This window comes from Ranitomeya imitator, chromosome 1 (assembly GCF_032444005.1).
Source record: "Ranitomeya imitator isolate aRanImi1 chromosome 1, aRanImi1.pri, whole genome shotgun sequence".
NCBI lineage: Eukaryota > Metazoa > Chordata > Amphibia > Anura > Dendrobatidae > Ranitomeya > Ranitomeya imitator.
Window position 1 is genome coordinate 641,828,588 of NC_091282.1, and position 24,156 is coordinate 641,852,743.

A 24,156-nucleotide genomic window follows, 5' to 3' on the forward strand; every position below is an offset into this window, starting at 1 on the left:
GTATCTAATGCTACCATGAGTGACAGTGTGAGCTGAGCTGCTGTATCAATGCCTTTGGTGTGTGTAAGTTGACATTCCCGTACACCTAAGCTCATCTTGTAGTTGGATTGTGTCATGATTTGGAGACCTTTGGAGTGTCAGATATGCTAGGACACGTCCTGGCAAGGGGGTGGAGGGTGTGCCCCGTGTCCCGTGTAGGGAAGTCCTTGCACTGAGTGCAGGGCGGGATCAGCTCTGACATTAAATGTTTCAGTCTTATAGGACTTCACTTTCTGCCTCTTGTGCTGCGCTCATTCACCAATAACCATGGGCACTCACGCCACCAACATGAGGGTCAAACTTCCCCTCTTCTGCCTCATTCTCGAAGCCATCACTATCATTCTTTTCGCCATCTTCGTGCGGTACGACCACGAAACGGACGCCAGCGCTTGGCACCACGAAAACGTCTCTGACTACGATAATGATTTCTACTATCGTTATCCAAGTAAGTACTGATCACTCATTTATTGGGGTCGTTAGCCCTTAATTTCAAGGGGTCATTTCACCACTTTTTTTTTTTTTGCTGCATATTAACTCTGGTTGCTGTCACTGATTGGAAACCAGAATTGAGGGCTTTGTTGGAACTCGCTTCAGACTAGAAAGAACCTGACGGTCTTGAAACATTTGACCTGCGCTGATATATTGTAACAAAGTCTCAGTCTGTAACAAACTGCAGTTTAACAAGAATGTTCCTGTTCAGTGACAGCAAGCAGAGCCAATGTCATTATATTTGGAGGCACTTTTTGGAGGGAAGTGGGAGCCCTTCCTAAAATAATAACCACTCACACCCTCATATACATTATTTAGGATATGTGACATATGGAGGATGGATGGAGTTATCGTATATGGATAGTGCATCTTGAAAATCGGGTGGCATTTTCCATTTTGGTTAAAGAGATTTCCAGTTAATTGCCCCTGAACCAATACATTCGGATCTCTATAGACTCAGGACTGTGTACTCCACCTCCGAGGAGCGAATCAATAGTGACCTGTCCTTGTGACCTAGTGGGAGAGATTCCAGTACGGAGTGACCTCCATGGAATAGTATCCAATGTTGGTGACCCAATAGGAAAGCTTCCAGTCATGGAAGATACCATAGTGTCCATTCTTAAATGACCCCATGGGATAGTGTCTAGTCCTACCTGGCCTCATAGAATAGCACTCAGTACTGCCTAGCCTTATGGGATAGTTTCCAAACTCTGAGGGACCTAATGGGATAGTTCCTGATCATGAGTGACCCGTTTTCCCATGCACTTGGCATAATGTCTACTACATCTACTGTCTGGTAGTCCTGCGGTCCTGTAATTGTCCCATAGTAAGGCATTCACTAACTGGAGGACATTTTGATAAGCAACCACTCTGTGATGACCCTATTGTCAAGCATAGAGTCCTTGGCAGACCATTGATATTCATGGCACTCTGTAGTCAAGCATTTAGTATCTGGTGTCCTTGAGGTTAAGCAAGCACTTTCTGGTGACTCCAAGGTTAAGCAACGAACCCCTGGTTGCCCTGTGGTTAAGCATCTCATGTAACACTATGGCTAGGTAACTATTCCCAGGTGGCCATGTGATTAAGCAACTATTCCCAGGTAACTCGAAATGACTCCCTAAAGGCCTTGTGGTTATGAAATCACTTTTGGCTGGCATCTATTCCCAGGTTGCCATGTGGTTAAGTGTCTAGTCCTTCTGGTAGTCCTATGGCCATTTCATGTTCTCCCGATGGTTGTACAGTAATTCTTTCACTACCTAGTGGTCCAGTGCGTAAGCAATCACTCTGTCGTGGTCTTTTGGCCAAGTATCTAGTTCCTGGAGGCCCAGAAGTTAACCATCTATTCACATGTGGCTCTCTGGGTAGGTCTTTTCAATTAAGGCCACTTCCAGGTAGTTTTATTGTTAAGCAACGATTCCCAGGTGGCCAGGAGGCTCTTTGGTCAAGCATTTAGTCCCTTTTGGCCTGTAATAGACCAGCACTTCTCTGGTGGTCCCCAGCTTGAACAACCACTCCCCAGTGGTCCTGTTGTTTAGTATTGAGTCAATGCTGGCCCAATAGTTATGTGTATGACCTCAGGTAGTATTGTGTTTAACTAATTATTCCCTGGTGGGTCTGTAAAACCATGAAGGTATAAAGACTTTCCAGGATTTGGAAATCTTTCACCTGGAAGAAAAGTAAAGAGAGCTTAACGACTGTCTGTCAGCGACAGGTTCTATAATGATGAAAACACATGTGAGATTTCACAGGCAGTCTCCATGTTCATGATACAACCTGAAATACCAGACCTGACATTAAAAAGAAGAAATTGTGTCAATTATTCAAGGGCGGTGGGTGGTAAACAGAAAATGGGAATGAGTTACGAGTTAGGAACGAGGGTACTAGATCCCTATCTGCAAAATCAAGCAGCTGTCACTAGTGAGAAAAACTATCTGCTTGCTGTGAGTGAATGGAAACATATGAAGCCATCACTCAACATGACAAATCCATGGATGTGACCAGCTCTGGCCAGATCGGCTTAGATATAAAGCTCAGCTGACAGTATCACACATGATCGGATTAGATACACGGCTCAGCAAAAAATCATAGTCTCTCTGACAAATAAGACAGTTGTGTTTTCCTTTGAACTCTCGACCAGGGTTACAGTAGAGAACCGCTCTGGTCCGGACATTTCATGCCTGATAGATTTCAAGAGGCTGTTGTTCCAGATCATCGCAGAGAGGAACAGAGCAAATTAAAATATTATACTTGAATGGCATGATGAATCATTAAAGGGAAGGACATAGAGAACAAAGTGGCTCCACTGACCGACAAAACTACAAGGAGAGCATCCAACACTACAGACACTCACTAGTCACTTTCTTCTACATAGGGGCAGTATTATAGTAGTTATATCCTTGCACATAGGAGCAGTATTATAGTAGTTATATCCTTGTACATAGGGACAGTATTATAGTAGTTATATCCTTGCACATAGGAGCAGTATTATAGTAGTTATATCCTTGTACATAGGAGCAGTATTATAGTAGTTATGTTCTTGCACATAGGAGTAGTATTATAGTAGTTATATTCTTGCACATAGGAGCAGTATTATAGTAGTTATATTCTTGTACATAGGAGCAGTATTATAGTAGTTATATTCTTGTACATAGGAGCAGTATTATAGTAGTTATATTCTTGTACATAGGGGGCAGTATTATAGTAGTTATATTCTTGTACATAGGAGCAGTATTATAGTAGTTATATTCTTGTACATAGGGGGCAGTATTATAGTAGTTATATTCCTGTACATAGGAGCAGTATTATAGTAGTTATATTCTTGTACATAGGGGCAGTATTATAGTAGTTATATTCTTGTACATAGGAGCAGTATTATAGTAGTTATATTCTTGTACATAGGAGCAGTATTATAGTAGTTATATTCTTGTACAAAGGGAGCAGTATTATAGTAGTTATATTCTTGTACATAGGGGTAGTATTATAGTAGTTATATTCTTGTACATAGGAGCAGTATTATAGTAGTTATATTCTTGTACATAGGGAGCAGTATTATAGTAGTTATATTCTTGTACATAGGGGTAGTATTATAGTAGTTATATTCTTGTACAAGGAGCAGTATTATAGTAGCTATATACTTGTACATAGGCGTAGTATTATAGTAGTTATATTCTTGTACATAGGAGCAGTATTATAGTAGTTATATTCTTGTACATAGGGAGCAGTATTATAGTAGTTACATTCTTGTACATAGGGGTAGCATTATAGTAGTTATATTCTTGTACATAGGGGCAGTATTATAGTAGCTATATTCTTGTACATAGGCGCAGTATTATAGTAGCTATATTCTTGTACATAGGAGGCAGTATTATAGTAGCTATATTCTTGTACATAGGGACAGTATTATAGTAGTTATATTCTTGTACACAGGGGTCAGAATTATAGTAGTTTATATTCTTGTACATAGGGAGTATTTTTCTAATAATCTTGATTAGTTTAAACTAAAACTGAAAGTGAAGAATTGTAAAATTATTTTGTATAATATATATATATATATATATATATATATATATATACTAGATGGTGGCCCGATTCTAATGCATTGGGTATTCTAGAATATGTATGACAGAACTTGTGCAGTAAACCTAAACCTAGCATATAACAGCCCACGTAGCATATAGCACAGCCCATGTAGCATATAGCACAGCCACATGGCATATAGCACAGCCAAGTAGTATATAACACAGCCACATAGCATATAGCACAACCACATAGCATATAACAGCCCACGTAGTATATAGCACAATCCACGTAGTATATAGTACAGTCCATGTAGTATGCATCACAGCCACTGATTATATAACACAGCCACGTAGTATATAGCACAGCCATGTAGTATATAACACAGCCCACGTAGTATATAGCACAGCAATGTAGCATATAGCACAGCCACGTAGCATATAGCACAGCCACGTAGTATATAACACAGCCACATAGCATATAGCACAGCCACGTAGCATATAACAGCCCATTTGGTACAGTGTGGCAAAAAAGTATTTAGTCAGTCAGCAATAGTGCAAGTTCCACCACTTAAAAAGATGAGAGGCGTCTGTAATTTACATCATAGGTAGACCTCAACTATGGGAGAGAAACAGAAAAAAAAATCCAGAAAATCACATTGTCTGTTTTTATAACATTTTATTTGCATATTATGGTGGAAAATAAGTATTTGGTCAGAAACAAAATTTCATGTCAATACTTTGTAATATATCCTTTGTTGGCAATGACAGAGGTCAAACGTTTTCTGTAAGTCTTCACAAGGTTGCCACACACTGTTGTTGGTATGTTGGCCCATTCCTCCATGCAGATCTCCTCTAGAGCAGTGATGTTTTTGGCTTTTCGCTTGGCAACACGGACTTTCAACTCCCTCCAAAGGTTTTCTATAGGGTTGAGATCTGGAGACTGGCTAGGCCACTCCAGGACCTTGAAATGCTTCTTACGAAGCCACTCCTTCGTTGCCCTGGCGGTGTGCTTTGTATCATTGTCATGTTGAAAGACCCAGCCACGTTTCATCTTCAATGCCCTTGCTGATGGAAGGAGGTTTGCACTCAAAATCTCACGATACATGGCCCCATTCATTCTTTCATGTACCCGGATCAGTCATCCTGGCCCCTTTCCAGAGAAACAGCCCCAAAGCATGATGTTTCCACCACCATGCTTTACAGTAGGTATGGTGTTTAATGGATGCAACTCAGTATTCTTTTTCCTCCAAACATGACAAGTTGTGTTTCTATCAAACAGTTCCAGTTTGGATTCATCAGACCATAGGACATTCTCCCAAAACTCCTCTGGATCATCTAAATGCTCTCTAGCAAACTTCAGACGGGCTCGGACATGTACTGGCTTAAGCAGTGGGACACGTCTGGCACTGCAGGATCTGAGTCCATGGTGGCGTAGTGTGTTACTTATGGTAGGCCTTGTTACATTGGTCCCAGCTCTCTGCAGTTCATTCACTAGGTCCCCCCTCGTGGTTCTGGGATTTTTGCTCACCTTTCTTGTGATCATTCTGACCCCACGGGGTGGGATTTTGCGTGGAGCCCCAGATCGAGGGAGATTATCAGTGGTCTTGTATGTCTTCCATTTTCTAATTATTGCTCCCACTGTTGATTTCTTCACTCCAAGCTGGTTGGCTATTGCAGATTCAGTCTTCCCAGCCTGGTGCAGGGCTACAATTTTGTTTCTGGTGTCCTTTGACAGCTCTTTGGTCTTCACCATAGTGGAGTTTGGAGTCAGACTGTTTGAGGGTGTGCACAGGTGTCTTTTTATACTGATAACAAGTTTAAACAGGTGCCATTACTACAGGTAATGAGTGGAGGAAAGAGGAGACTCTTAAAGAAGAAGTTACAGGTCTGTGAGAGCCAGAAAGCTTGATTGTTCGTTTCTGACCAAATACTTATTTTCCACCATAATATGCAAAAAAAATGATAAAAAAACAGACAATGTGATTTTCTGGATTTTTTTTTCTCAGTTTGTATCCCATAGTTGAGGTCTACCTATGATGTAAATTACAGACGCCTCTCATCTTTTTAAGTGGTGGAACTTGCACTATTGCTGACTGACTAAATACTTTTTTGCCCCACTGTATATAGCACAGCCACGTAGTATATAGCACAGCCACGTAGCATATAACACAGCCCGCATAGCATATAGCACAGCCACGTAGTATATAACACAGCCACACAGTATATAGCACAGCCACGCAGCATATAACATAACCACAGAGTATATAGCACAGCCACATAGCATATAACAGCCCACATAGTATATAGCACAATCCACATAGTATATAGTACAGTCCACGTAGTATACAACACAGCCACGTAGTACATAACAGCCACATAGTATATAGCACAGCCACATAGCATATAGCACAGCCACATAGTATATAACACAGCCCACGTAGTATATAGCACAGCCACATAGCATATAGCACAGCCACTTAGCATATAACAGCCCACGTAGTATATAGCACAGCCACATAGCATATAGCACAGCCACGTAGCATATAACAGCCCACGTTGTATATAGCACAGCCACATAGCATATAGCACAGCCACGTAGCATATAACAGCCCACGTAGTATATAGCACAGCCACATAGCATATAACACAGCCCACGTAGCATATAGCACAGCCATGTAGCATATAGCACAGCCATGTAGTATATAGTACAGTCCACGTAGTATATAGCACAATCCACATAGTATATAGTACAGTCCACGTAGTATAGTACAGTCCATGTAGTATACAACACAGCCACATAGTATATAGTACAGTCCACGTAGTATATAACACAGCCTGCATATTATACAGTACAGTCCACATAGTACATAACACAGCCCACATAGTATATAGCACAGTCCACGTAGTATATAGCACAGGCACAGCCCATGTAGTGTATAGCACAGCCACGTAGTATATAGTCCAATCCACATAGTATATAGCACAGTCCACACAGTATATAGCACAATCCACGTAGTATGTAGCACAGTGCATGTAGTATATAGCACAGCCACGTAGTATATAGCACAGCCACTAAGTATATAGCACAGGCACAGCCCATGTAGTATATAGCACAGCCACGGAGTATATAACACAGCCCACATAGTATATAGCACAGCCCATGTAGTATATAGCAGTGTGGGCATCATATCCCTGTTAAAAAAAATAATTATAATAAAAAATAATTATATACTCACCTTTCGGCAGCCCCTGGATCCGGCCGAGGAGTTAGCGATGCTCCCGCCAGGTCCGTTTCCAGTGATGCTTTGCGGCAATAACCCGTGATGACGTAGCAGTCTCGCATGATCCTAAGTCATCTGGGGTCATTTCGCAAAGCATTACTGGGAACAGACCTGGCGAGAGCATCACGAGGATGGGGAAGGCTTCGGGGGCCACCGGAAGGTGAGAATAGCACAATTTTTTATTTTTTTTTATTATTTTTAACATTATATCTTTTTACTATTGATGCTGCATAGGCAGCATCAATAATAAAGCCTGCAGCCCATTTCCTCCCACAGCGCTTTCGCCTACATCACACTGTGACTGCGCCTGTCGCTGATTGGTCGACGCTGTGTAAGGGCTATTTGACCAAGAAGGAGAGTGATGGGAGTGCTACGCCAGATGACCTGGCCTCCACAGTCACCAGACCTGAACCCAATTGAGATGGTTTGGGGTGAGCTGGACCGCAGAGTGAAGGCAAAAGGGCCAACAAGTGCTAAGCATCTCTGGGAACTCCTACAAGATTGTTGGAAGACCATTCCTGGTGACTACCTCTTGAAGCTCATCAAGAGAATGCCAAGAGTGTGCAAAGCAGTCATCAAAGCAAAAGGTGGCTACTTTGAAGAACCTAGAATATAAGACATATTTTCAGTTGTTTCACACTTTTTTGTTAAGTATATAATTCCATGTGTTAATTTTTGATGCCTTCAGTGTGAATGTACAATTTTCATAGTTATGAAAATGCAGAAAAAGGTGTGTCCAAACGTTGGGTCTGTACTGTATATATACAGTAATTATGGCATTTTATTAAAAGTATAGTAATATACTGTATGACTTTGGCTCCACTATAAATGTTTTCGGTACATCTTTTGCTATAATTTCTTTTTAATTATTAAACCAATGATTATAAAGAGAGGTTTGAATATTGAGTTATTTCGCCCTCTGGTGTATATTAATAGTAATTACAACAAAATGTTTTTGGAATGATTTCATTACATTTTTATTGTTTATAGTCGCCATTTTATATATTTTTTTTTAGGTTTCCAAGATGTCCACACCATGATCTTTATAGGCTTCGGCTTTCTGATGACTTTCCTAAAGCTTTACGGTTTCAGCAGCGTTGCCTTCAATTTCCTGATCGCATCATTTGGTCTCCAGTGGTCCACGCTCATCCAAGGATTTTTTCATGGCTTCCATGATGGAAAAATCCATGTTGGTATAGAGAGGTGAGGATTCGTGATAAGGTCATGATCACAACTGGTCACCTGAGACTGATCAATAAATAGCTGGGAGTTGGCAGAAATCCACTGTTTGTTTGAACCATTGCTCAACATTTTTTTCTTTTTTCAAGTCCTCAACGAAGAGGAAAAAAAAAAGATGAAATGTACTTGGCAAGAGATAAAGCGAAAGTTATCTACCGTCCGCTGTAATATTTCTGCATTTTTTTATTTCTTTTTGGCCACTTGATGAAAATCTGGCCACTGGGGGCAGTGTTCACTTGAGTCAGTGTAGGGGATTTCTGGTAATCACTTCTTTTAATTCACTCTTGATGATAGTCTGCATGGACAGAAGAAATGGACTGGTGATTGCTTTATGCTGATTAAACGGACGCTCAGAAGTTTACAACCCCTGTAATCCGGCAGGTGATTTTATTAAATAGAAAAAATAAAAAAAAATAAAAATAAATTAAAAGAAAACAAAAAAACACAGTTGGTGGAATTTAGCCTTTAAATTAAACCATGCTTTCTCCAAAACAGCGATCTGCATGTCATAACCGGCTATATCAATAGATCAATGGAAACCTGAGACCTGCACCCTGTCACTGCCAGACATGGTCTATAAGTTACAAATCCTCACTGGATAAATATATATATATATATATATATATATATATATATATATATATATATATATATATATATAAATAATTAAATTGTAATAAATCAGTAAACTTCCTTTTAAAACCTTTTTCTTTTAGAGAAAAATTGAAATAATAATTCTTATGCTTACAATTTAATGGAGGAAGGCCATAAATTATTATACACAGGGGCGGACATACTGTGGCAACTGCACCGGCAGGCCCGGAGGTGGAGAGGGCCCTTTCAGGCAGGGGCGTACTGCCCATAGCGGTAGACCATGTCGCCGCTATGGGGGCCACTCAGTGAAGATATGGGCGGGAGTGAGAGGTGCCCGGTGTCATGCAGCATCGGGCCCCTCTCACTCTTGCCCGTAATCATGTGGATACCCAGAGCCGGGGAGAGCGGTGCGCAGAGTGCAGGAGTTCAAAAAGGGGCATATCATGCATGGAGAGACGCTGGCTAATGAACGCCTTCCCCGCAAGACTGGTGAGAGCGCTCACTGGCTGCCGTCTGTGTCCTCCTGCATGGCAGCAGAACTCACAGCACGGCAGCAGCAGGGAGCTGACATTAGTCCTCTCTGCTGTGTCCCCATCCTCCACAATTCTTGCAGAGGGGCCCCGAGATGTCAGTGTCCGCCCCTGATTATAAAATAATCAAAATCTGAATTTACACTTTCACTATGGTTATCTAATGTAATAATCATCTATGACATATAAATACAATACATTTATTCTAATTTGCGTGTGTTGTGGGGTTTACATTAAAACAATCATGTAGTTCCTGGAAACTATCAACAAGTTGCAGTTGACAAATCTCTAATTTGTATGTGTCTTTATTAAAAAAAAAATTATTTTATGGTGGGAGGATTCCAGATCATTATACTACAATTCAAACCTGGATTTACATTTACACTGTGGGTAGCTAATACATTAATCCTTTACATATGTAATGAAACCATCAAAAGGTTGCTGTTGACAGAGCTCTAATTCTTATGTGTCCTTATTACGGTGTATTTTTGGAATATATTTTAGTCCAAACCTAGATTTACATTTAAACTATTGTCATTGATGCAATAAACATCCATGTCATACATATATACCATATAAATGTTGTTCCTGGAAAACCATTAACAAGTTTCTGTTGACAGATCTCTAATTCTTATGTGTCCTTATTGTTATTTTTTTGGGGGGGGAGGGAATTATAAATCATTATACTATTTGTCTAGTTTCACATTTATAAAGTTGGTATCAAATATTATAATCAGCTATTTAAAACATATAGTAATATATAAATATTTTTCGTGTTTTAATTTTACATTAAAACAATCATGTATTCTCGGAAACCATCAACAAGCTGCTGTTGACAGGTCTCTATTTCTTATATGTCCCTATTAAGTACTAAGTGATTAGTTAACTAAAGAGTCATTCAAACAACTGAAAGTTATCACCTATCCGTAGGATAGGGCATAACTTACTGATTGGTCGTACCAACAATCCTAAGAACGGGACTCTGGCTCCAAAATATGCTACTCTATAATTTATTTCTAACACAACAGTACTCGTGTATAGTGCTGAATTAAATGTTCCGCACAGTGTTAATATAGCGCCATATAATAACCAAATAATAGTGCCATATAGTCCTAAGATAGCATAACAAATGCCATAAATTAAATCCTTGACAACGAGATCTCTTAGTGAAGACCAAAACTATCATTGGTGGTTCACGCTAGCATTGCCTCATACCATATGGCAGTTTTTGTCATGATCTGGTTGTGTGATCTATGTACTAATGGACCACCATTGCTGAATGCAGGTAGGCCATCCATTTGAGAACATTGAGTTTAGGTCTTATTCAGCCAGATTTCTACTAGCAGAGTTTTTGAGGAACCATTCTAAAAGGTTATGGTTTTGAAGGACATGTTCAAGGAGATGGTTTTTAGACTTTTAGTCACTTACATATAGTTCTCCTTTCTTCTTAGTATGATCAATGCCGACTTCTGCACCGGAGCTGTTCTCATCTCCTTCGGAGCGCTCCTTGGCAAGACAAGTCCTATCCAGCTGATCGTCATGACTCTATTTGAAGTGACTCTCTTTGGCATCAACGAGTACATTATTCTCAACATAGTTGGGGTAAGTGACAAAGAGTTACTGGGCCCATAAAAGTATCCAAAAGAGGTCATCATGTCCAATCTTGCCCTTATCATATAGACTTCTTCTACTTGTTAACAGTAATATAGGTCAAGAATGAAAAGCATACTAGACCCACTTAGGCTCGAAATCCCACAGGTTTCCATTCTTGAGAGGTTTGAAGTCTTGTAGCCATATCTTGATACTGTCCACATGGGTTACATACTGTAACAGAGTCTCTACAGCTCTAAAAACCCTCAATATCTTCCCTTCTTTTTCTGTTGCTCCTCCCTTCTTCTCCATGTAGCTCTTCACTCCTAGTTGCAGTGGTCCTCACATTTCTAGAAACCCATGTCACAAAGAATACTGAGGGTTACCATAAATTTACTTTCTGAGTCATAAGTTTAGGGCTCATACTATATATTTGATATGTCATTTTTCCCTGGTCTCTATTCATAAGGCCAAAGATGCCGGGGGCTCAATGACCATCCACACATTTGGAGCTTATTTTGGGCTAGTGGTATCTCGTGTGCTGTACAGACCTCATCTGGAGAAGAGCCGTAAGAGGGAAGGATCTGTCTATCATTCAGACCTCTTCGCCATGATAGGTATATTCCCGCTAATTACATTTCACAAATATTTGGGGCAATTATTTATTTAGATCAATAAACAAAATAGCAGAATCCAAACTTGTCTTCACCATAGTGAGCTCTTCAAAATCATGTAATCACTATCCATTATAACTAGAGATTGACATACCCCTGGATTTTGGGTCCAACGGGTTTGGCTGAACAGTTAAAAAACAGTACCCGGACTCGAATCCAGAGCCCATTCACTTGAATGGGGCCTCAGATATCCAGTGTTTGCCACGCTGTCATGTGCATGACAGCGCTGCAAATACCGCTTCTGAGCGGTGGTAAAATCATTACCACCAGTCAGACAGCTGCGATTCCCATGCTGTCAAATGACAGTGTGAGCCCGCAGCTGTGATCAGAGGGATTAGCTTACCTCTGGTCACTTGTGTCAGCTGATGGGACTACTGCTCCCAATAGGCTATGCTTGCTGCCGATAATAAAAGCGAGAGCAGGAGTGGCTGATGGGAGTATTCATCAGCTGGTGCATCTAAATAAATAATAATAAAAAAATGGAAGTGGGTTCCCCTGTATTTTTGATAACCAGCCATGCAAAACTCACAGCTTGGGGCTGCAACCCTCAACTGTCAGCTTCAACAAGGCTGATTATCAAGAATAGAGTGGTCCTCATGCTGTTTTTTTTTTAACTTATTTAAATAAATAATTTTAAAAAATTACGTGGGGTTCCCACCATTTTGTATAACCAGCCTTGCTAAAGCAAACAGCTGGGGGCTGATATTCTCAGGCTGGTAATCCTTCACCTGTCCGTCATTCCGTCCCACAGCATAATCCATGTCTGGGGATAAACAGTTTTCAACTTTGACAGAGCCAAGATGCAACCATCCAGGCTGAGAACCACCGATGAATGAGCTGCTGAGAGCGCAGCATCAGTGGCTAGCGGTGATGTCATCGAGGTTACCGCGGGTCACTGAGGCTGAGTTCCCAGCAAGGCCCCTAAACTGTGGTGACCTTGGTGAGATCCCCGTTAGCACCGTGAGAAAGTCTCACGGTTCAGCACTGAGCTCAGAGAGTTTATCTTCGCCATGAGGATTTTTCTCACTGTGCTAGCGGGAATCTCACTATGACAGAACGACAGATCGGTGGGGGATATGGTTGCTTTTTATTTTTGTTTTATTACAGTTGATGAGGGCTTCATTGGACGTGAGTATCGTTTAATTTAGAATCATTAAAGGAGTCTGTGTAGTTCTTTCAAATAAAGGACTTTTTTCTGGCTGTGTCTTTATTTTCCATATAACTATAGGACTAGTAATAGGGGTGTCTTATAGACGCCTTTCCATTACTAAGCCGTGGGCTTGATGTCAACAGACAATACAAAGGTGACATCTCAGAAATATGAACCCCACTTGCCACCGCTATAGGGCAAGTGGGAACAGACAGGCAAAGTGCCAGAATTGATGCATCATATAGATGCGCCTTTTATGGGCGGCTGCTGTTTTTAGGCTGAGGGGCAATATCAATGGCACCTTACTAGCCTGAGAATACCAGTCCCAGCTGTTTGCTTTAGCAAGGCTGGTTGTCAAAAGTGGGGGGATGCCATTATTTTAAAATTATTTAGTTAAATAATTTTAAAAAAACAGTGCGTGGACCCCTCTATTCTTGATAATCAGTCTTGCTGAAGGTGACAGCTGGGGATTGCAGTCCCCAGCTGTGAGTTTTGCCTGGCTGGTTATCAAAAATATAGGGGAATCTACGCCAATCTACGAACAACATGTCAAAGGATTACTTTAACTAGAACTCCACTTTAAATGTTTAATTTCCCCTAGGAACAATCTACCTGTGGATGTTCTGGCCCAGCTTCAATTCTGCCGTCACAGCCCATGGAGATGACCAACATCGGACAGTGATGAACACCTACTACTCTCTGGCTGCTTGCACATTATCCACATTTGCCTTGTCATCTATGTTAAATAACGAAGGCAAGCTGGATATGGTAAGCATCGAAAGGAGCATAATTTATATCATGTATTTGGATGAAGCAAACATTTCATATTTAATTTACCCTCGGAGGACATAGTTTTCATAATAAGTGTATTTTGTAAGAAAGAGAAATATACAAGAATATAACTAATATGAACACTGCTCCTATGTACAAGAAAATAACTACTATCATACTGCCTCCTCTGTACAAGAATATAACTAAAATAATACTGTCCCATATGTACAAGAATAAAACTACTATAATACTGCCTCCTCTGTACAAGAATATATCTATTATAATACTGCTTACTATGTACAAGAATATAACTACTATAATACTGCTCTTACGTACAAGAATATAACTACTATAATACTGCCCCATGTACAAGAATATAACTACTATAATATTGCTCTTATGTACAAGAATATAACTACTATAATACTGCTCCTATATACAAGAATATAACTGCTATAATACTGCTCCCTATGTACAAGAATATAACTACTATAATACTGCCCCTATGTACAAGAATATAACTACTATAATACTGCTCCTATGTACAAGAATATAACTACTGTAATTCTGCTTCTATATACAAGAATATAACTACTATAATACTGCCCCTATGTACAAGAATATAACTACTATAATACTGCCCCATGTACAAGAATATAACTACTATAATACTGCTCCTATGTGCAAGAGTATAACTACTATAATACTACGCCTATGTACAAGAATATAACCACTATAATACTGCCCCTTATGTACAAGAATATAACTACTATAATACTGCTCCTATGTACAAGAATATAACTACTATAATACTGCCTCTATGTACAAGAATATACCTACTATAATACTGCCCCCATGTATAAGAATATAACTACTATAATACTGCTCCTATGTACAAGAATATAACTACTATAATACTGCCACTATGTACAAGAATATACTGCTATAATACTGCCCCCTATATACAAGAATATAACTACTATAATACTGCTCCTTTGTACAAGAATATAACTACTATAATACGCTCCTATGTACAAGAATATAACTAATATAAAACTCCTCCTATGTACACGAATATAACTACTATAATACTGCCTCCTATGTACAAGAATACAACTACTATAATACTGCCCCTATGTACAAGAATATAACTACTATATTACTGCCCTTATGTACAAGAATATATAACTACTATAATACATCCCCCTGTGTACGAGAATATACAATAGTGTGTTTCCTTACCTAAATGTGATGTCTCCTCCCTTTAGGTTCACATTCAGAATGCAGCCTTAGCTGGTGGTGTTGCAGTGGGAACCTCTGCAGAAATGATGTTGACTCCCTTTGGTGCCATGATTGCTGGGTCTCTAGCCGGTATTATTTCTACTCTTGGATACAAATTTTTGACAGTGAGTACAATCTTCACTATTATGTTGTCCAGTAGTAAATTAGAAAATGCATACACAATCTGTCGTGGTTACCTCAATTTTTTTTTTTTTTGCCTTCGCTATATACGATATATGCAAGTACTTAATGTTAATGACTAATAATGACATATCACATTTGAAAGTGTTTCAGTCTGTGTCCACTGAGGCTGACTGACAGCTGCAGTATGTATTGAGCAGTGTGAGAATTCAGCAGCAGCAGGGAAGAGGAGCCCTGAGGATCTGTCAATTAAAGTTGTCTGCTCAGATATTGAGTTTAAACTTTCAAATAACAATAGGTAGCCATTTTTGCTAGGATTTTAAAGGGAACCTGTCACCCCGTTTTCTCAAGATGAGCTACAAATACCGTTAAATAGGGGCAGAGCTGGGCTTTGAATTAGTGTGCAGCGCCCCAGAGACCTGGTCGTTGCAGTATGGCCCCAAAGCGAGTAGCGGTACGTCCGATGGCACTAAAGAGTTCTCCTGACCAGGTATCACCAGAACACATTACACTTCACACTCCGGCCACTAGAGGGAGAAAAAGGCTTTATTTATTGGGCCACTCCTCACACTGGTAAAACTAGGAGCTGGGGAGGAAGTTAGTCAGAAGCTGACTGGGTTGGAACCAGGCAACATCCCATGGCAGGGGGTGTTGCGGGGAGAAGATACAGGGGGGTCCCTGTCAGGCGTGGGAACCTGGCAGGTGCCTAGCGACAGAACAGAACGTTACGGAACCGCGCCTGCACACCTTGCGGCGGTATCCTAAGAAAGAGACAAGAGGGGAAGAATATTGTGGAACAGTGTAAACGAGATCAGCACAAAGGAGAGCCAGTAAGAGTCGTGCCGAGAGAGGAAGGCAACATCTTACTGAGGTGCGTAGTCGGTGGCCGGATCACCTTAGGAGTAACTGACTTCAGGCCTTACTTCAAATTCCGCTGGACAGTTGATTATAGGTTGGCTGTCTACCTGCTACACCTACAAAGACATTGGGGGCAACATTGGGAGAGGGGCGTCTCTAGGGTCCCGGAAGACCTCCAAGCCTTCCCGTCAAACGGGTGACGTCCTAGCCGTAACATATCTGGGGGTTGTTAGAAACTAGCAACATCTGGAACCAAGGAACGAGAGAGAGAGAGAAAGCTGTAGAGAACGAACGAAGGAGAACAGCAGTTGTGAGGACTATTCCGAATGCTCAGCAGGGTAGGACTACAACACACAGGCGCTATTGGTAGGCAACGATTTCCATCTGCGAGGGAAACTCTGGATGTGCCCATCGGACCGGCCGGTCTCTGATAGCCCGGTTGAACGTGCTCTGGACTGAGTATATTGAAGCCTTCAGTAAAAGGTAAAGAGACTGCAACCTTGTGTCCTCGTTATTGACTGCACCTCACACCATCACCATCCACCTAACTGGGAAGCCCTGGGGACATACTTCACCTGTGGGAAGGTATACCATCCAGCTGCTATTCCATCACCCCAGTGGACCCCACAGCAGCGTCGGTCACCCTGACCGAACACCACAGGTGTAGCTCATCTTGAAAAAACGGGGTGACAGGTTCCCTTTAAGAGTTAGTACACCAGCTTGATCATGTCCAAGAGATCTTTTTCATAATGTATGCAGTTTGTATTGTAAAATATCTGACAGACTTAATAGTAATCTGGAGCATTCTCATTACATGCTTTGCTTTGTAATTGTTCTTGCCCCTTCAGGTTAGGCCCCCATTCTCTCGTGGTTATGTTTTATTCTCCTATTTTATCTGCAGCCGATCCTGGACTCCAAGCTGAAGATTCAGGACACATGTGGGGTCCACAACCTGCACGGTATGCCTGGCATCCTGGGGGCAATGATTGGAGCCGTAGTGGCATTTACAGCGACTGCCGACATCTATGGTGGTGGGTGAGTGAGTCTGTCTATCCATCACTCTATTATCCATCTATACATATTTATTTACCTATCTTTCTTTCTGCTTTATACCATATATACAAAACATTTCCTTTTTTTCCCATTTTTGTTCCTCCAGAATGAGTGATGTGTTCCCTTTAATTGCTGACTCTACGCGCACGGCCCATTCTCAAGCTGTCTATCAGGGTCTTGCCCTTATGGTAGCACTGGGATTTGCTCTGTTCGGGGGAATTATTGTAGGTGAGTTATTTTATTCAGATATCAGTGGAGACTTTCAATTCTAAAGATATAATATATATATATATATATATATATATATATATTTATATATATTTATATATATATATAGTTTGCGAACTATGTTCACAGCAAAGGGATTTATGTTGTTGCATTCTATAATGCAGCCACTAGGTGGCGACATGTTACCACATCATGCTAGGATCGCCACAATCGACCAGAGATCTGTTGATCATTGTACTTGATCACCCCATGCTGTTTGCTGTTCATTGTATGATTTTTTTTCTCCCTTATTAACTAACTAAAAAATGTCATATATTTCAGCTGCACCATATGGAAATATTGTAAACGTATTTTGAACATTTTAAAAGGGAATTATAATTTTTAGTTAAAAACTTGAAAATTGTGAAAAAAAAACATAATACAGATTTTTTTTTAACATTTATCGGACAGGATTTATGTTGAAATTACCCATCTTTGGAGCTCCGTCTGATGCTGAATGTTTTGATGATTCTCTTTATTGGGAGGTGAGGCTTGATGGAAGAAAAGTGTATAATTTATCTTTATCAACTGTTTTTATATTGTACAGTGTCAAAAAATATCAGTTGGTACATGGAAACCATCATCAAGCAGGTCTTATACTGTTAACCGATCTTTCATAGTCTCTCTTTAATTCTGCTATAGCTTACGGTTTATTCCCATTTTCGTATAGAGGGATATTCTTGGATGGAGCTTGTAAATACAAGCAATTTTGCAATTTATTGCTTATTAAAATTTGCAGCCGATCTTGAGATATTAACATATTTACAGTTCATTGCCAAGGAGACCGACCACCACTGCTGTCTAGCTTGTAACCACTACTTTGAAGCTGGACTGGATTAAGAGTTAAGGGCGCACTCCAGCAATCCATGACAGCTTTGGAACAGTGCTTAGAAGCTAGATAGAAAAGAGATTATAAGTACTACGCATGTTCTTCTGTCTAGCAGCGAAGGTCGGTCTCCATGGCAACAGGTTGTAAACAAAAGATAAGTGTTGATATTTTAAGAACGGTTGAAAATTTCAATAAGCAGTAAATTGCATAAGTGCTTGTTTTTACATGTACTATCCTGAAATATCCATATATAACGATGGAAATACCCCCTTAATCGCTTTCCAACCATAGACATATAGTTACATCTAAGGTGGGCTCTCCCTGTCTGCTGCGGGCTCCGGCGATGAGCCTGCAACTTTTCCGGCACATGTCAGCTGATTTGAACAGCTGACATGTGCCCCTAACAGCCGCAGGTGGAATTTCTGACAGCTGCATTTAACATTTAACATGCTTGCACCAGAAATGCATCACTAATTCCACCCATCGGCGCCCGTGTCACATGACTGCGGGTAGCTAATGGGTTGGCTTGACAACCCAGGGTCTGCAGGAGACCCCTGTAGTTGTCATAGCCAGATTGCTATGAGCACCACCCAGTGGTCATCGCTCTTAGCAAGTGAGCATTTCTGCTACACACAGACGATCTGATCATCGCTTGTATATAGCAGAGCCGATCGGGTTGTGGCAGCTTGAAATCTCCCATGGAGACTATTGAAGCATGCCAAAAGTAAAAAAAAAAAAATGTTTTTACAAATATAAAAAAATAAAAAAATATAAAAGTTTAAAATCATCCCCTTTAAAATAAAATAATTAAAATATATAAAAAAATACACATATTTGGTATCGCCGTGTTCAGAATCACCCGATCTATCAAAATATAAAAAGAATTAATCAAATCTGTAAACTGAGTAGCAAAAAAAAAAAATCAAAATGCCAGAATTATGTTTTTTGGTTGCTGCAACATTGCATTAAAATGCAATAATGGGCAATAAAAAGATTGTACACACAACAAAATGGTATCATTAAAAACGTCAGCTCAGCACACAAAAACTAAGCCTTCACCCGACCCCAGATCACGAAAATTGCAACTTTTTTTTAACAAACAATTATTTTCACCACTTAAATAAAAAATAACCTAGACATGTTTGGTTTCTATGAACTCGTAATGACCTGGAGAATCACAAAGGCAGGTCATTTTTAGCATTTAGTGAACATGGGAAAAAAATTAATTGTGAAATTGCCCTTTTTTGCAATTTCACCGAACTTTGATTTTTGTTTCCCATTTTCCAGTACACGATATGGCAAAACCAAAAGGTGTCATTCAAAAGTACAACTCGTTCCACAAGAAGAAAGCCCTTACACGGCCATATTGATAAAAAATAAGTTATGGCTCTGGAAAGAAGGGGAGCAAAAAACAAAAACTCAAAAACGGAAAAAAACCAAGGTGGTGTTGTTGTTATTGGGCATTTTTATTTTTTTTGGGGGGGAGGTTAGGATTTCTTCAAGTTTGCAGACTTCCACATTAGTGGATAGCATCTTGCTGATGGTTTCCAGATACAAGGATCACGAAAGTGGTAATAAAAACTAAGTGGACAACATCAAACATAGTTAAGATACAACTGCATGTTCCACCTCTGAAGAAAACAAGGGTCCTACAACATTACTCCCTAATTTTTTTTACACCTGTTCTCCAGCAGCCTATGGCAATTGCAGTTTCACTCGCCACCAGTAGATGGTAGCAAAATACTATTTTTTAAATTTAAAATAATATTTTAAAAAAATCTGTGAAAAAAGTCAACTCTGCTACATCTGAACGCCGACATATTTTTATTATTCCAGGTACCTCATGAAGAAGGCCATATCGCTGTGCTCACTGAGGATCCTGAGCAGCAGACACATGCATAGTGACACCTGGATATCTATGTTTTATTGATCCTGAGAGACAACAAATGGGTCAAAGCAATCAGCCAACATTGAAGATGGTGCTGCCAAATTTGGCCACAGATCTCATGGCTGGGAAGTGGCATAGTCTGGTGCCAACAAGGCGGAAGCAATTTTACCTTAATGCTGTACAACTTTTTGGCGTTGACCTTAGCCGCTGTTTCGAAAGGTCAATCAAATGTTATTTTTAAAAATATATATATTTTTTTTTACACCTATATCTTGTTATATTTGTAAATGTTTTTTTTAAGTAAAAGACGCATGATTCATTTTATACTAAAAATTGTAGCAAAGAATAGAAGCACAAAATATAATAGGTAATCTATGATTATATAAATGTCACCTTAGGCACTATAAATATACAACTAAAGGGAACCTTCACCTCTAATTATTATGGTCATATCATATATTTTTTCCTGTAGAAAACAAACAAAAATATCATATTACAAATATTTAGTGAGGGGTAATTTACTGATATTTGGGTCTCAATTTAGTACTTTGAGAGCACAAGGGTGTACCTTGTTGAATTGACTTTGGGTCTTTCACTATCAGCTCAATATTCATTGTAACAGAGTGAATCATATGTGCATAATGAGACACCTTGTGGTATATATAAGCTTTACATTGATTATCAGAGCAGTGCACCCCTGTGCACTGAAAGTACTAGGTGCAGCACCAGAGTAATTAACAGCAACCTGTTCATGGCCTCCAGAAAGAAACGTGTATTTATTTGAGCAATAAAGAACATATAATAATAATCTTTATTTTTATATAGCGCTAACATATTCCGCAGCGCTTTACAGTTTGCACACATTATCATCGCCGTCAAATTGTGGGGCTCACAATCTGCATTCCCTATCAGTATGTCTTTGGAATGTGGGAGGAAACCGGGGTACCCGGAGGAAACCCACGCAAACATGGGGAGAACATACAAACTCCTTGCAGATGTTGTACTTGGTGGGATTTGAACCCAGGACCCCAGCGCTGCAAGACTGATGTGCTAACCACTGAGCCACTGTGCTGCCCATATAACATATGATATGAACATATAATATCAAGGTGCTAGTGATGGATGGCAATTTACAAAATTTGGGTCTCTGTTTAGTACTTCGAGAACCCAAGGGTGTACTTTTTTAATTGGCTTTGGGTCTTTTACAATATTCCTTGCAAACGTGCATTATGAGGCCTGCCTTGTGGCAAATCTAGGTTTATATTTGATAAACAGACTTACAGACAGTTTAGAACAATGCACCCCTGTGCACTCAAAGTACTAGATACAGCCGAGTCATCAAGCATCTTGTTCATGGTTTACAGAAAGCAACATGAATTTAGTTGAAAGATGAAGAACATATGTTGATAAGAAGACCCAAGGTCCCCCATCTGTTATTTTGCTATTAGTGTTAATTGAAGGTGCAGCTTCACATAGAGTTGACCAATATATGAATTTCTTATCACTGCCAGGTCTAATTCTTTGTGTTTTCTATTTTTGTGGCCCATGTTCACATTATGTGATATTTGCCACATAGATAAAGTGGATTTTTTTTTAAAGTGGAAAGCCTACTCTAATTAATTGGGTGCCATTTTGAAAGTACCTTAGTATTCAACAATCAGTGGTAAGTAAGCAGCTATTCCTGATTTATACACAATGGCTTGTCATGCTTCTCCCCCTTTTTATCGCATATCTATACATAAAAAGCCTAATATAGGAGGGGCTTGACAACTTTAAGGAGGCGGGAATAAGGAAATCTATAGCGCTCCAGATTTAAAAGATTAATCCTTTGGGTGAACAGGAATTTCCACTGTAATGTGGAGTCACCCTTTAAATAAGTCATTTCATTTGTATAGATACATTTCATCATTTCTGAACAAATATTATCCCAGTGATGTCTGCAGGAAAGGATTCTGGGTCATGCAATTTTAAAAGTCAATATTTGTCTATAATGAAGATATCGCTATATGCCATCGAGGCCTAGGGGAAACTGTGAGCATCTAGAAGTGTCATTTTGTATCATTTCATTATATATATTGGAATAATCTGCTTGTTCTTATGCAAATAAACTCATTAATATCACAAACTGGCCTCTACACAGCGTGTTTCACTTATTTTCATGTACTGGTTGACAGTGAGTGGAGAAAGGACAGATTAGTCAATCAAGTCACAACAGCTGGGCGGAGAAACTTAGGAAGTGAAGTCAAGGTGACCCATATCAAAGGCGGTATCTAAATGTGAGGTCAGGTAGAAAAGGCACAGAAGTCGATCAGGTCACAAAAGCTGGACAGCATTTCAGGCAGTGAAGGCAAGGTGATCTGTGTCAAGGGGGGTGTCTAGATGGGAAATCAGGGAGACGGACATTGATGTCAATCAGCTTACAGCTGGGTGGACTATTTCAGACAGTGAAGTCAAGGCGACCTGAGTCAAGGGTGATGTCTAGCTGTGTGGTTAGGGAGACAGAACACAGAAGTAAATCAGGTCACAACAGCTGCACAAAGTATTTCAGGCAGTGAAGCCTGTGTCAAGAGTGGTGTCTAGGTCCAATATCACAAACTGATAAAAGGATTTGGGTTTAGCAGCAGCACAGAGAATTGGCAGTACTCTTCACAAAATTAACACTAAGTATGACGCAAGCAACTCTTCAATAAAAACAATAAAAAAGCATCGATGTAATGCAACTGCAAGGCAGTTGCACTCAACCTCCACCAGGGGGCTCGGGTAAGGGGAAAAAGTAGTACTCACCATGTAGCACCACAGTGCAAAGCGAGGAGAGCCACCAGGAGGCAGCAGAGTTGTCAACAACAAACAGAAAGACAAATTACCAGAGGTCACAGCAATGGATGTGGTCAGACACAAGCCAGAAATCGGAACCAGATGGGAGTGCGGGATCCAAAACGTGAGACAAAAACGTAGTCGGGGTAGGAGACAAAGAGTCAAAGCCAGACGGAAAACGTAGTAACAGAGACAGAAAGCAGGGGTCAGGGTTCAGAATCCAAGCCGAGTCATACACTGTAGGAAACCACCAAACACACACTAAGTCAGGGATGGGGAACGGGTCAGGCACAAATACAGATAATCAGAGGCAGAAGGATCACTAGGGTACATGGGTCAGCTGCTCAAACAGGGACTGGAACTATCACTGACAAATGCTACCAGGAGTGGCACCAATAAATAGCCACCCACAAACCAAAGAGAGGCAGGAAAGGTAGATAGATAGATAGATAGATAGATAGATAGATAGATAGATAGATAGATAGATAGATAGATAGATAGATAGATAGATAGACGGGTGCTGGACCCGTATAAGCATTGGATTAATGTGAAATGGCTGTCATCCTGCTTCCTTCTCTCTCCGCATTCCTCTGCCTCCCTGCATGCCCTGTCCATGTCCTGAAGTAAGGAATAAAGGACTTCTAACTTTTTTATCGATTTGATGAGTACTGCTTTTGTTTTGTATTCATGATAGATAGATAGATAGATAGATAGAAAAACTCTTCAACAGTAGCCTGTAATAAGTAACAGTAACAGTAACCATGTAATAAGGAGATTCTCAATTTCCTCACCGAGCACAAAAATCTCAGCAAAAGCCAAGAAGCAGGGTTCATACCAAACACTGTGCTACTCACCACATCTATGAGTCTCCTGCCAGGGCCGTGGGGTACTCAGAACCAGGTCCGGTGTTCACAGGGGAATGTCACAGTGGTGACCCGGTCCCTGGCCCTGGGCGCCCATGTAAAAGGGAAATTGGATAAAGTTTATGTTCGTGACGCCACCAGTGGTATAAGGTCAGTGTTGATCGATGCTGCTTTATGAGGTCCTCTGGGGTGATGTTATGGCAGCTAGATGGTATAACTTCTCGCAGGTGAAGTATATCCCCAGGGCTCCCGGAGTGTAGATGGAAGGTGGTGAATGGTGCAGTAAA

At 40.3% G+C, this 24,156-nt stretch overlaps 1 protein-coding gene across 1 annotated transcript; it reads left to right on the plus strand.

Annotated features, from left to right (window-relative positions):
• Window positions 1–237: 237 nt before the first annotated feature.
• On the plus strand, window positions 238–22,317 carry RHBG (Rh family B glycoprotein). The gene is made up of 10 exons (XM_069727708.1): window positions 238–484; window positions 8,344–8,530; window positions 11,142–11,292; window positions 11,750–11,897; window positions 13,706–13,872; window positions 15,144–15,281; window positions 17,057–17,190; window positions 17,315–17,436; window positions 17,887–17,960; window positions 20,141–22,317. The coding sequence occupies exons 1-10, from the start codon at window positions 307–309 to the stop codon at window positions 20,204–20,206; spliced, it is 1,365 nt and encodes a 454-aa protein (XP_069583809.1). The 5' UTR covers window positions 238–306; the 3' UTR covers window positions 20,207–22,317.
• The last annotated feature ends 1,839 nt before the right edge of the window (window positions 22,318–24,156 follow it).